The sequence below is a fragment of the Hyaena hyaena genome, unplaced genomic scaffold (assembly GCF_003009895.1).
Source record: "Hyaena hyaena isolate Hyena2069 unplaced genomic scaffold, ASM300989v1 scaffold_160, whole genome shotgun sequence".
Lineage (NCBI taxonomy): Eukaryota > Metazoa > Chordata > Mammalia > Carnivora > Hyaenidae > Hyaena > Hyaena hyaena.
In genome coordinates this window covers 2484289-2498522 of record NW_024080793.1, presented here as the reverse complement: position 1 = coordinate 2498522, position 14234 = coordinate 2484289, and the positions used below count along the sequence as shown (strand labels likewise).

The window sequence follows — 14234 nt, the reverse complement described above, 5'->3', positions numbered from 1 at the left end:
TCCAGTGGAGGGACTCACTATAGGCCATTCCCTGATTTCACAGAAACTCTGAAGTTCTAGCCTAATTTTACACTTAGAAAAGAATGGCCCGAAGGACTCGGTGACAGGAGCAGAGACAGACCATGAGGGTCCAGAGGAAAACATAGGAGACTGGCTGTGAGGCAGGTCGGTAACAAGGGTGACCTATTAACAAGCAGGCCTAACTTACACACTGACGTGGATGCGTTCGGTCCTGAGAAGTCTGCCCCGGAGGACAGGCACTTGCCTTCCCAGTGCTGCCACCACTCAGACACTTGTTGTCTCCCTGACTGCCACACAAATCCTCAATTAAAAAACAGCATTCTCCTGATTTATTATCTACTTCACTCACATTCCATGCCAACTGCCCTTTACTTTTAAAATAATCCAATTTGCCCTCGAAGGATGAAGATGTGTAGCTACTAAGAAAAGGTCACAGCAAGAATTTGTGATAATCTTTGCAAGGAATTCCAAAGGGAGAGTCCCCTGAGTGTTGTCTCACTGTATTTTATCAGAAAATATTTAGAACATACACAAAAGTAGAGAATTTGTACTATGTACTGACTACCTCAATGTAATAAATGTCAATCTTTGGACACATTTGCTTACAGAGTTTTTGAAAGGAAATATGTTACAGCGACCCATTGAAGCCCTCTTTGGTGCCCGTCCTTGACCCCATTCTCTTTCTCAAAGACAGCTACCCCACCAAAGCTGGGGTGAAACATTCTCCCAGTTTTCATGTAACAGATCTTTCCATAAATTTCCAAAATTGTTTATCTTTCTTTAAATACTATACATGGTGTTCTCTTATACACAGTCTTCATCATGACACTCCCTGCCCCCACCGTCTCTAGTATTCATTTTAACTGCTTCCTTTTCCCTAGCTACAATCTTAAGAAAGCGCTCATTTTAAGTGCCGTATGCTTTCCCATCATCTGGTGATTCCATGGTGTGTCAATTCACTCACTGCTGGAAGTTTCAGTGTCATTTATTATACTGCTATGAACAGCACGGTGATGTAGCAATGTCAACTTGTCTCCTTGTGCTCATGAAGGAGCATCTCCCAGACTGTTAGACAACCTTCAGTTTTCTGGAAAGCTGCCCAAATGTTTTTAAGTTTATCATTTATTTTGAGAGACAGAGAGTGAGCACACACGTGTGTGTGTGTGTGTGTGTGTGTGTGTGTGTGTAAGTGTGGGGGAGGAGTAGGGAGGAGAAGGAGGGAGGGAGGGAGGAGAGGGAGAGGGAGAAGAAGGGAAGGGGGAGGGAGGGGGGGGGGGGGGGGGGGGGGGGGGGGGGGAGAGAGAGAGAGAGAGAGAGAGAGAGAGAATCCCAAGTAGGCTCTTTGCTATCAGCCCAGAGACTTACATGGGGCTTGATCCCATGAATCATGAAATCATGACCTAAGCCAAAATCAAGAATTGGATACTTAACCAGCTGAGCCACCCAGGCACCCCCCCCCCCCACTGCTTCTCTAAATGGTGGTAACAATTTACACTCCCATAAGCACTGCATGAGAGTGGATACTGCTTCTCAGCCTAATACAAATCATATAATTAGAGTTTAATTTTTGATAAATGGATGGGTGTGGAAATCTTCCCTTAATATTTACACTGTTCACATTTCAATGTGATAAGGAATTTGAGCTTGTGAATCAGAATCATAGCTTTGAATTCTGGCTCTAAAATCTGTTGCTCATGCAACAGTAGTAATGTTCCTTGGCCTCACTACTAAACTTTGGTTTTCTGGCATGTAACATACATAAAAACAGCATCTTCCTCAGAGGCATTATTATGGTTATATAATGTACTTAAAACAACTAACATAATATTTAGTTGGCACAAAGCAAGTTCTCAATTAAGGTTAGTTGCTATCATCGTCAAAAAAGTCTCTCAGTAAAAGCCTGTCCCTTAGGTATAAGCCCATTTTACAGGTGGTAAAACAGAGTCTGAAAAGTTAACTGGACTGACCCTCTAGAATCACTGACTTGATAAAGCAGAGCCAGGACTCAGGTGACTCCAAGCTCCCCATCTACCATAAGGCCATGCTGCCTCACATATCCCTCTATAATCATGCTGCACAACAGAGAAGAAATCAAGAGTGAGTGCAAACCCACGGAGCAAACAAGAGCCTCCAAGTGCTGAGGCAGTGATCCGAATCATGGCTTACAATCACAGTTGCAGCTTTGAAAAGCGAAGTACTTTGTTTTCAAGGACATGGATTGGACTATCAAATTCAGTTTTACAAGGCTATCTACTTACTATTCATCAGCCACAGTCTTAATTAGATAGTCACACAGAAAGAGGAAGCCCTATACCTGCCACAGCTGTAGAATGTTCCCGTAGGAGGGGCCCCAGGGTTCCTTCTTTGCTTGGGTTACCAAGATGGCAGCATTAGTCACCGGAGACCCTGGCCTACCCAGCCACCTCGCGGCAGCCACCTCGCGGCAGCCACCTCGCGGCAGCCACCTCGCGGCAGCCACCTCGCGGCAGCCACCTCGCGGCAGCCCGCCACTCCTCCACCCAGGGTCTTCCATTAGCATCCAATCAGGTGTTGAAGACCCTATGGCGCCCCCTATTTCCTGCCCTGACAGCTGCTCTCAGAGTCTGGCCAAACTGTTGTAAAGTGGTCTAGCTGCACAGCTTACAGGTCAGGTGACAGGAGGAGAGAGGGCTGGCAGTCCTCCGCTTGCATCTGCAAGGCTGCTCCAAGTCCCCAAGGCTTTGCCAAGACGCTTGGTCTCCATTTCCACGCGGAGCTAAGTGGAAGGAGGAGGAGAACCAACAGGTGGCAGCTGATCGTGCTTTCCCAGATCCAGGCTGCTCCGCCTACGTGGCAAGGGCAAAATCTGGTGGAAAAGGAAGGCTATCGGAATTCTCCAAGGTGGGAAAACTTCAAGCGATGAACTCCATAGGAAAAGGAGGCCCTTGAACCACAGAAGAAATGTTCTGAAACAGGCGCCTGGGTGGCCCAGTCGGTTAAGCGTCTGACCCTTGAGATTGGCTCAGGTCATGATCTCACGGTTTGAGTCTGAGCCCCGCATTGGGCTCCATGCTGACAGTGCATAGGCTGCTTGGGATATTCATTCTCTCTCTCTCTCTCTCTCTCTCTCTCCCTCCCTCTCTCTCTCTCAGCCCCTCTTCCCCCAGAATAAAAAAATAAACTTAAAAAAAGAAATGGTTCTGAAACAAAACAAAGAAGAGCCCCACTGCAGGGAGGGACCTTATCCCGGAATCACAGCTAGAGAATGCAGAGCTGGTCAACAGGAGATCTCCCTTCTGATAACACTAAACAAACAGACAAAACCACCACAAAACTTAGGGTGTGGTGGGGTGAAAGCAGGAGCTGGTATAATAATACAGGAATGCCTTACTGGCCAAGAATTACAGCATCTAGAGATGAGAAAAGGCTGTGCCAAGGGACCCCAGGGCAGAGGCGAGTGGCAGCGTGAGAAAACACCCTCAGAGCTGATTGCTTTTTCTGAGGGCCTGCCTCATTCTGAGAGGCAATGAAAAATAAACATTCTTCAAGTTTCAGAATAGAAACGGAAATGCCGCTTCAAAACAAGAAACAAGGCCCCCTCACCATATCCACAACTGAGCTTAGGGCCAAAACAGAAGTATCCTGAAGTAAGTGGAAGAGAGAGATGAAGGGAAAGTCAGAGCTGGGGGTGGGGGCGCCTGCACACAGCCAGCGGGAGCAGGACGCCAGGGCCTCCAGATCCTATGAACAGAGTTTTAAAACAACAAAAATCATCAAATACAAAATCTACAATCACTCCCATTTGGAGTTATCCATCACACCGCATATAGGTCCCCAAATGTCTCTGAGCAGAAGCTGGAGGCTGTTTACCTGTCCCCGCTCCTGATTTCTTCCCATCCAGATGTGACACGTGTCAGAGGTGGGAGAGCACACTGGCCACACATTTTTCTGACTAGCTCTCCTGGCCTTTCGGGTTTTGAGAACTCCTTGAGGTGTTCGCCCCACCCTCCATCCGCTCAGCCTCACAGTCTCCCCATCCCACACCCGCTGGGCTTTGCTTCTGCCCCTCTCCTCCCTTCCTACCCTTTCAGAGGAGGAGGGCGTCCCTGCTCTTTCTTAATCTCTCTCCTTCTGGCCCTGGCCCGTGCAGAAGCATCGAGGTCCTGGTGAGCCCGTGTTCCAGACGGCACTGCGGGGAAACGGGGCAGGTTCCCAGCATGACGTCATGGCATCCGGACAGCACCCAGGAGGCCTTCCTGCTGGGCCACGTGTCCCCACAGCCGGCCTGTCGCCCTCGGCTAGAACAAAGGAAGGCCAGCAGACAGGGGAGAGCGGGGGGCCATGGGGAAGGAAGGGGACAACCATGGGGACCCCCTGATCTCATGGTGATACGGGCAGAATTCCTATCTTCAGCGGCACTTTTCCTTGAACTACACCTCCGTGTACATGCAGAAGAAGAGAAAGGAAGCAAGGTCACAGAGCTGAGGCTGGGGTGACTTACTTTTTTGAGATTTTGTTTTATGTGACAGTTAAAGTGACACAACTAATGTGCCCAGCGCCACACATCCCACGTTGCCTGTGCCTGGAGCCACGTATCCCCCTATCCGTGCCCCACATCTGAGAGTCACCAAAGACCAAAACCTAGAGATGTTTCGATAAGGCCACACTATTAGATCAGAGCGCCCTTCAAGACCCACCTTGGAGAGGGCTTCTGACCCAGAAGAGAAACATTCTCTGGGAGACTTTGCTGTCAGGGACGATAAACCCTAAGAGGCAAGGTTAACAGGATTTCACTAACAGTGTTTTCCCCTCCTCTTGAACATAAGATTATATATTCTCTGTAGAGAATGTGTAAATTTAAAAGGTTAAAAACATCATAAGCAGAAAATATCACTTGTAACCCCAACTACCGCTTACAGTTTAGCATGTGTCCTTTGCATGTACTTCTAAGAAGTAAGGGTTAAAGACACATATGCACGGGCTTTGGGGTCAGACGGAATCCTAGCTCTGACACGAACAACTGTGACATACAATTTAAACCTTATACTGAACTTTTTTTGCAAAAAGGACAGTCATACCGCTTTCCCCATAGGTTTGTGAGGACTCAGATGACACACGACATAGCCTGGACACAGAAGCACTTTCTGAGTGACAGCAGACGTCATCAGGGAAGTTTCTCATTCATTCAGATTCTTAGTTTCCTGTTGCTGCTATGACCAATTACCATGAAATTACTGGCTTAAAACAACACACATTTAAGACCTTACAGACCTGGGGGTCCTGAAATGGTTTCACTAGGCCAAAATCCAGGTGTCAGTCGGACTGGACTCCCTCCAGAGCCTCTGGAGGAGAATCCCCTCCTCTCCTCACCCAGCTCCTGTTGGCTGCTGGCATTCCTTGGCTCCAGGCCCCTTCTTCCATCTTCAAAGCCAGCAGCCTCGCTCTTCAGATTGCTGACTCTGACTCCCTGCTTTCCTCATCACGTCTCTCTCTTCCTGCTTCCAGCTCCTGCGTCCTGTTATAAAAGCTCCTTTTGACTATATTAGGACCACCTGGTAATCCAGGATGACACTTCTGTCTCAAGTTCTTAATCACTTGTGCAAAATCACTTTTATCCTGTAAGGTAAACCTATTCGCAAATTCTGGGGATTAGGACATGAACATGGACAGTGCGTGTTATTCAGCTAACCAGATGTTTTTACTGTACTAAGCTCTTTGAGGATGGTAAAATAGAGTTGTTAGAAATATTTTCTCTAGTTTATCTAAATTCTTTCCACGAAAGTAATACATTTGCTGTCAAATCCTATTGATCTATCCTTTTGTTATTTTTCTCACTAATTTTAAGCCTAGGAATTCCTTCCACATCCAGTGGAAGTAAGTAAGTAAGTAAATTCTGCTTCTCATAGGAGAACACTTAATAGCTTGGGATCCGCTGTCCAGGAGTTTATGCTCTTCAGTCACACACACATGTGCATTTCTGTCTCTTTGTGGGGCCAATTTGTACACCTAGGTCTACAGGCTACCTGGGATTTACCTCAATGAATGCTGTACACCTATGAATTACTCCTCTGATTTGTTTTCTAAGAATGACTAACCAAAGCACCACTTAGGAAATACGTGCTATTTTTCTATGACAGCACGTTCGGTGGTCTATTCCTGGTTTTCCCCCGTTACCCACACCTGGGGATCATCCACCTGTCACTTCTACCTCGTGTCTGCAGGTACCACTGGACAGCTGGTGGCAGTTGCACCAACTACAGAAATAGCACTTCGGCAAAATTAACCAGCATCCAGAGAACTCACTTTGTAAAACCAAACACAGGAAGTGACAACCGTCCCATTTCTAGTTTATGGCTAGGGGAAAAAGAAAATGGTTGCACCTGACCAGTCAATGATTTTGCCTATCATCTATCACAAAGCAATCAGGGCACCTGGCAGGCATGCATGGTGTTAACTCGCCTGTTACTCACTTTGGCACCTCCACAGCTTTGCCTGATGCTTAGTGCACCCAAAATACACTTGAGAAATTTTCACTGAGTAAATGGATTAAAGAAGTCCAGCAGAGCCCACGAGAAGAGAAAGTAACTGGACACTATTTGAAAGGTCTCCTGATGCCACATGGTTACTAGGTAATCGCCACTCTGCTCACTAGGAAGAGCTCTGCAATCTCAAATTCCTTTAGCAACAATCATTTCTCAGGGAAATGATTGTGAAAATGAATTTAGATGCAGTGCAAAAAGCCAACAAAATAAACCAAAGCTCAAAGAGTCACAAAGTCAACAAAGGAGAGTGCACCCCCGCAGCTCCAAGGGCAGGCGTCACTTCTGTGCTTTCTGTGGGGACACTCCAGCCAGGCTGACAGCGTCATCTCTGGAAGCTGTGATGTTCACTCTGAGTGAAACCAAATCATCCCAGCTAAGAAGCATCTGTACCTGTTTCGAATGGTGACCATGCCACAGGCTTTCTGAGGGCACAGAGTAGACTAGACACAGCCAAGCATTTGTCAAAGGGAGCAGCAGAGGAAGCCAGCTCCAACACAGCAGGTGGGTCACCCTTGGTGTGAGGACAGCAGCAGACTTCATGCGGGTGTCAATCAGTAATTACTCAGCTGCGGAGTTTCTTGCCATTGCTGGAGAAGGCAGAGCATCTCAGCCAGCACTGGCCAGTGGGCAGCGGATTATAACCATCAGATCCCAACCATCCCCACTTAGAGAACTGGACCCACAAACTGGCTGGAGCCAGACATGGACGACTGTCTGAATAGGTGGGACATCACCTAGAGCAGCCCCAAACATGTTTCTAATCTCTTTAGTAGATACAAGTAAACTCCTTTCCAATTGTCACCACTCTCCTTTGATGCACTTAAAACTGCATGTGAAATATATCACTTGTCTCTAGGCCCGAGGTCACTGGGGCTCTGCCAACCTGACAGAAGCCATAGGCCTAAGAAGGAAAAGAGACCCTTCCCACATCCTTGGAGCACCCCTTGAAGACATGGGCTTCAAGAAAAAGCAGGTTGGAGGGTACAGGGGCCAGCCAGGCAAACATGTCAACAGCCATTTCTGCCTCTGGGATGTTTGCTGACAGTTGAAAGGAATGAATGTTCATTTCTCAAACAACTTTGATCACAATACTCTCAAAAATCTTTGGCAACTTCCTAGTACCTATTTCCAAATGCCACTGTCTGGCCTTCAAGGTCCCTTGTCTGGCCCCTCCTCCCTTTCAAGCTCCCTCTCCTCTTCATGTGTGGGTCAAACTGGTCATGTCACAGCTGTTTTTTCCTGCATGTGTCACTCCCTCCAGGGAGAAGGCCATTTTCTCCTCTAGATATTGAAATATTATCCTTCAAGAGCTAAGTCCCATTCCCGAGACCCCGGCCCTAAGCAGCTCAGGCAGAAGCACACACCACTCCTTTCAATTCCGTTTTCACCAGACATCTGGCACTTGTCACCTTCTTCAGCAGTCACACCTGAACGTGAACCAGCTCTCCTACTGTGGGTATATGTCAGTGATATACATATACTAATCCTCTTCTTCATTCTCATGTGCCTCACCCTTCCCGAGGACCCAGTGCCAGATCGGAGAAGCAGCACTGAATGGATGACTAACCCTCATTCCTGGTATCAGGCTCTCATAACCCACTGGGGACAGGTAACAAACTTCAGTTCCAGGAGGTCAGACAGGTAAGACATGAGGGAAGCAGGCTAGGTGCATGAGGGAGCAGGGACGTCCATGACCAACTGGAGAGGGCATGCCTTGCTTACCACTGCGCATGTGCTTCTCAACACCAGCATTTACTGACAGATGGGAATGTGGACCCTGTGTCGCTAGACAATTTTTTAACAAAATCCTAAAATCTGGGTTTTTAAGTGAAATATTTTGATGTGAAGGGGCTATTTACCAATGCTAATTACAAAAATTTGTAGGTAAATAGAAGCATGTCTATGGGTTCCAGGTTTCAATGGGTCTGGTGATCTAGAACCATTGATTTTTTTTTCCAACTATTTATTAAGGGTGCCATGTTGCATGTAACAATGACAATAAAAGACAGAAACAGGACTTTAGACTTTTTGAAGCGAGAAAGGTTGCGCTGGGCCAGAGGTCACTGTGACAGGCTCCTTTCTTATTAAAAGAAGCTCTTATTATGTCCCTTCTAGCACCCAGGAAGTCTGAGGTCTCAGACTACAGGTGACAGAACGCAGGTCTTTCATTTTCACTTCCTATTGCTTGGGCCATGGCAGCCAAACCAATTAGAGGTGGCATCAAATATTGAGAACTTATTGTATAATATGTACTAAAGCACTCTATTTCATGGATTTTAAAGAAATGAAATACAGGGCATTAGCTCATTCAATCCTCACAGCACCTCATGAGGGAGTTATCACTATCATCACTTTGTTCTTAAGGAAAGAGGAGGGCGGGCATTAAGTAATATGCTCAACACAGACCACCTGGCAAATCAGAACCTGAACCCAAGGCCACAGATACTGAGTCCTGTGGTCTTTGAACCACAATATGCTGCCTTCCATAAACCTATGTGGGAAGAGGAAAAAGGAGAGTCATATAAGGAGAAGATGTAGGCACATCACCAAATGCCATGTGATCTGGCAGCACAGCACAGGTCTACGGATGGAAGGGGGGGAGGGGGCGGGGGCTGCTGGCTGCACTGTGAGCCGATACAGATTCAGGTCCAAGGGAAGTAGGGGCACTGTAAGTTTCCTTGTTCAAAATATGTATACATCTGACTTAAAACAGGACTCTTACCATGCACAGAAATGCTATCACCCAGAGAAGGTGATTCAGTACGTTTGTGTCTCTGCTGGTGCAATCATTTGAGCATAAAGGGTTCTGGCATCTTCTTCTACCGTCCCCTGCTGTTCAGTACCAAACGCCTAGTAGGTGCTCAGGTATTTTAAAATAAATATTAAAATATTTAATATCTAAATATTCAAATTCTTTTAAATATTAAAATGTATTCAAAATAGTAAAATATAAAATCTCAGAGAACTTCTAGGTTTCTTGAGAGAAGTTAGGAACTGAAACTGTATCCCAGCTGACCGTTTAGAAATGTACAGACATACATGACAACATTATTTCTGAAGAAAGCAAGTCAATAATTGGTGTAAGATTCAGGAGAGAGGCGACACTGGCTTGGGTTGGCAGGATGGCACAGGTGTCGGTAAATATGGTAAGGTTCTAGTTTCTTAGCTGGGGGTGGGCTCACAAGTGTTAGTTGTTACACAGAAATAAAAGTGATAGAAGGGGGCCCTGTGTGAACCAGTAAGTAGGGTGATATGAACTATGATTAACCCTATTCCGTGCGCCCGGGACTGAAAGTAAATAAACGAAACCATGCAACATGGAGAACAATCTGTAATACAGACCGTAGTAAAAATAAATTACCAAGTTTCAAAGCCAACATGTGTATGGCTTATGCAAGGGACCCTTCCCCTGAAGTTCACACACCTTGATCAGGATTTGCCGAATCCCCTGAAACTGGACACAAATTGAACATATGTGTGTTTCCTCTGGGAGGAAGCTCTGCAGTTTTCAGACTCCTGAAAGGATTCGTTATCTAACACGAGTCACAAACAGGCTACGGGTTAAGAAAGGGAAGCCCCAGCCCGGCAGCAGGGACCGCAACCATAGAGCGCACATGAGTCTCGGGGCCGCTGCAGGGGAAGAGGGGAAGCTGCTGGAGACCTTCATGGATGAGATCATCACTCCCCAAAGGTGCAGACTTCCTGAAGAAACTGACAAATGGTACAGAGAAGGATGCGACAGCTTGCCAACGCTGACTCTGCCCTCTCTTCTCCTCATCTGCTTTTTTTATGCAGGAACAACCATTAAAACTTCCTGAACTTTTTGAGGACAGTCCTGAAACCCAAGGGAGGGATTCTCCTGGCTTCTTCCAGGTGTACGTCACTGATTTTCAAAGATAAAGTGGACATGGATTATAACAATATTCGTAATGATGCCCAACAGAATTTTTATTTTTTAGGCAGTGTATAAAGCACTAGAATAAAGACAGGGGAAGAAAGGGCACCTCCTGAGCTTGGGTGAAAACAAATTTTGCAATGACAAACTGACCAGGTGAACTAGTTTTAATGTGAAATATGGGAAGTGGACAAAGACGCTTAAGTGAAACTTAAAACCTAGCTACACAGAGGAAGGCTGTAAATAAGATATATTAACAGGGGATTCAAACCCAATAGAAAAGAATAAAAGGGAACTGGCCTGCCATGATAAATGCATAGACTATGGGTAATAAACACCATGAAGCTGAACTTACAAAGGAAAGGTGATCTCACACAAATATAGCCTTGGTGGATGCAATACAGCAATAGGAAGGGGCATCTTGTTCAAAGAGAGCCATTCAGAGGAGTGTGCAGGAAAGCAGCCGTGTGTCAAGATGACAACTTCACGGTGGAACCACTTGTTGCTGTAAGAATACATCACTGCCTACATGTCCACAGATCCCCTCCCCACTAGAATGCAGAACACTGTACAAAGAAGGGGCTAACAGGGTTCCTTCCAACACTAACACTTAGTTTTTCAACTGAGAGAGATGTTCTACCATCTTCAACTTCCCAGTCCACTTAAGTCTAGACGTTGGGTCTATAGGGCAGACCGAGCTGACACAGAAAGCCCCTTACCTATGTCAAATACACAGTAATTTGGATAAAACTTAAGAAATGAAAAACAAAGTCTAGCCAACCTCATCAGCAAGAGGGTCCATTCCCAGAAACAAAGCAGAATTTCAAAGACAGGGCAATGGAAGAGTTTGAAGCCAGAGAGCACCCCGAGAGCTATCAGGGTGTGTCCACGAGTGAGATATAAGATCCCTTCGCTGGTGGGAACTAGCACTGTCCTCCATAAAGCCAGGAGAGGGGGAGGACTTTGGTCAGGCTCGATCTTTAAATGTATTTGCATTTCTTCAACACAAATTAACTTGACCACGCAGGTAATGGAAGGCTAATTTTCTGTACTGGATCATCAGCAGGTCATTTGGAGTATGGCAGTTTGAGATCAAACATTTCAATTCTTATTTTAACCATTACATATAGGGAAAAGCTTCTGATCCATCCCTCCAAAATTCATCTTCCATCACATACACTCAGATCTAGAGTTAGAGATGATTGGCCCACTGCAATCTAGCATCCCACGCCCCTGCATAAACCAAGAGCCCCAAGTTAGATGAAACTGCATCCACGGCTCCTTGCTGGTGACTTACAAAATTCAAGAACCAATTAGCTGTTGTTTTTCTCCCCAGTCATGAGTGTTGTTAAATGAATGTCTTCTATTTCAGAGTTGATGCTTTTGACACTCTCCATTTTTGAACTTTTATTAAAATTTGAAAGAAATATTTAAACCATACTCTGGATCATACTTCAACTTTCAATTTTTAGGTGCTCCTTCACTTCAAAGTAAGTAATTTAATTATGAGGAAGGTTAGTTTAATAGAGGTTCATTAATGCCCAAGACACATTCCTTTCTCTTTAAAAAGGGAAAGTATTATTCTGCTAGGGACAGATTAAGCCAACCAAGTTTTTACACTCAAGCTAATTGAGACCAGGAGAGCCAGGAATGAAGTGGTTTCCTGATGGGCCATCCAAGCAACATGCCGTCAGACAGGCTATGCTCACGCCAGCCAGGAAAGAGGTGACAGGGGCAAGGAATGACCTCCCCCCCTGCCCTCCCCCTCCACCCTGTTCTCTTCATCTTTGCTCTCTTTCCCTCCCAATCACTACTGGCTGCCAACACAACCAATTAAACAGCAAACTTTTCTTGCACCAAAACAAGCCTTCCTTCTTCCCCGACCCAGCACAACCTCTATCCCCCATTACTAATATCCCCCATTCCCTGAAGCCACCAAACATCTGCTCTCTGCCTTCCTTGCTTTGGACACCTCTGAACAAATTGAGATGAATAGAATTCAATGTTCAGCTCTGCACAAGTGGGGGGAAAGGGCAGGGAGCTGGAGAAGAAATTTAAAAAATAAAGCAACCTCTATCTTCTACCTGAATGCACAGTGAGCTTCAGGAGGAAATGACTTCTTACTTTAAAAAAAAGACTCGTCTAGTCCAAGCAGCCATTTTTCAATCAAGATTTGCCAAAATCAATTCTCCAGGACTCATAAGCAACAGTGGAGAGTTCCATCATTCAGAGTTTACCTTGAAAGGTGTTCTCTAGTCACCACCAATTTTCAATCTTTTGACAACGTACACACAGAACTGGTCTACAGATTCATCTCTATAGTTCCTTTTTTTGGTCATGTTCACTTATTAATAGTCATTGAGATGTATCTACTGTGTCTGTGGTGGGGACACAACAAACACACATGCCACGTCCCCTCAGCCTGCAGCAGACACTCACAGACACCAAGCACCGCCATCTAAGGCTGGGAACAAAACTTAAGACAAAGACCAGAAAACTACCCTCCTTCCCTTGAGAGATGAGACACAGTTTATGTGACTTCATGACTTCTGTCCCCATTGCCTCCCGTCCAAATACCCTCCACTTCCCACACCCCAGTCCCAATATAGACAAAAACTGGCCATTTTTTGTACTTTTTCTAGTAGCATAGAAGCTTCAGACTAACTGTATGGCACCCATGCCACAGTGACTTAACATTCTCAACCCTGTTTTTCTCACCCACACCAACAATACCTGCTCACTGCTAACTTTAAACGGGACTTTAAATGATGCCCAATCTGGAGAAACAGTATTTGTGACTGCTGGCTACTCATAACACATATACAATTTCCTCTCTTCCCTTTCAGAATTTCTGAGCCACCAAGGCAGGAAATCTCCAGGTGGCCAGCCCCCTTTGCATCTGCACAGAGAAGCACACTCAGGACCAGAGGCTGAGGTCCTACATTCTAGCTGGGGCTTCACTCTTCTGCCCTTGTGAATCTGCCCAGGGGCTCTCAGCTGTGTGCATGTGGGGCCTGAGAGAGAGATTAGCTTCTCGGGTTCCTACCTTGTCAAGGGCTGCTGTCCTCCTCACCTGGCATGGAGTGGAGTCTTCACCAACCCAGAGGTGTGGGTGTGGTGGCGGCACAGTCCAGGGATTGGCCTTGCTGCCAGCCGGTGCAGTAGCCTTTTAATGAACTCAGTGACTCAGCAGCGTCCCCTTCCCCCCACCGGCCTCCCACCTCACTCCACTCAATTGCAGTGATGCCCATGTGACAGCGCGTTGTCTCCACCGAGACTAATCCCATATCAATAAGAGCTTTCAGCACGACCCAGACCAGATTACTCTGTCTCACAACCACTTTGCTGACCTTCCCCAGGGGCCAGAGAATACTCCCCCAGCGCGTACTATTTACAGAAGAGTCGACATAAGCCGGATCGCTTGGTGTGATGATTTCACTTCCAAAGTTTGTGGCTTTAACAAAGCAACTCGGCAACCAATAGTCAACCACACAACCAGGCACTGTGCAAGCCACCAGGATGAGAAAACTATGCTGGGTTTTACACAGAGGCAGTGATAAAGGGGGTATAGCTCAGTGGTAGAGCGTTTGACTGTAGAAGCAGTGATAAAATCGTTCTTGGGTTCCATAAAACACGACATACATCACCACTACCACCAGATCAAAAGATTACGTAATAAAGGCTGCATATTAAATGACAGGTTAAGAGGGGCTCAAAACTACCAGATGTATGGGTTTTGCTATTAGATTTCTTTGCCAATAGATCCAAGGCAAGGCAACGTGGCATTTTATTCTCAA

General features: G+C 46.1%; 1 protein-coding gene across 3 annotated transcripts in view; it reads right to left on the bottom strand.

The window, feature by feature from the left end:
• Nucleotides 1–14234, bottom strand: part of MCC (MCC regulator of WNT signaling pathway) — a 276051-nt gene that overhangs the window by 158989 nt on the left and 102828 nt on the right. The window contains exon 1 of one of the 3 annotated variants that reach the window (XM_039239742.1): nucleotides 3871–3922. The exons of the other annotated variants lie outside the window; for them this stretch is intronic. Within the exon in view, the coding sequence (XP_039095673.1) occupies nucleotides 3871–3897 (27 nt within the window). The 5' untranslated portion in view covers nucleotides 3898–3922. Of the gene's footprint in view, nucleotides 1–3870; nucleotides 3923–14234 lie in introns of those variants that run through there. 3 annotated transcript variants of the gene reach the window in all.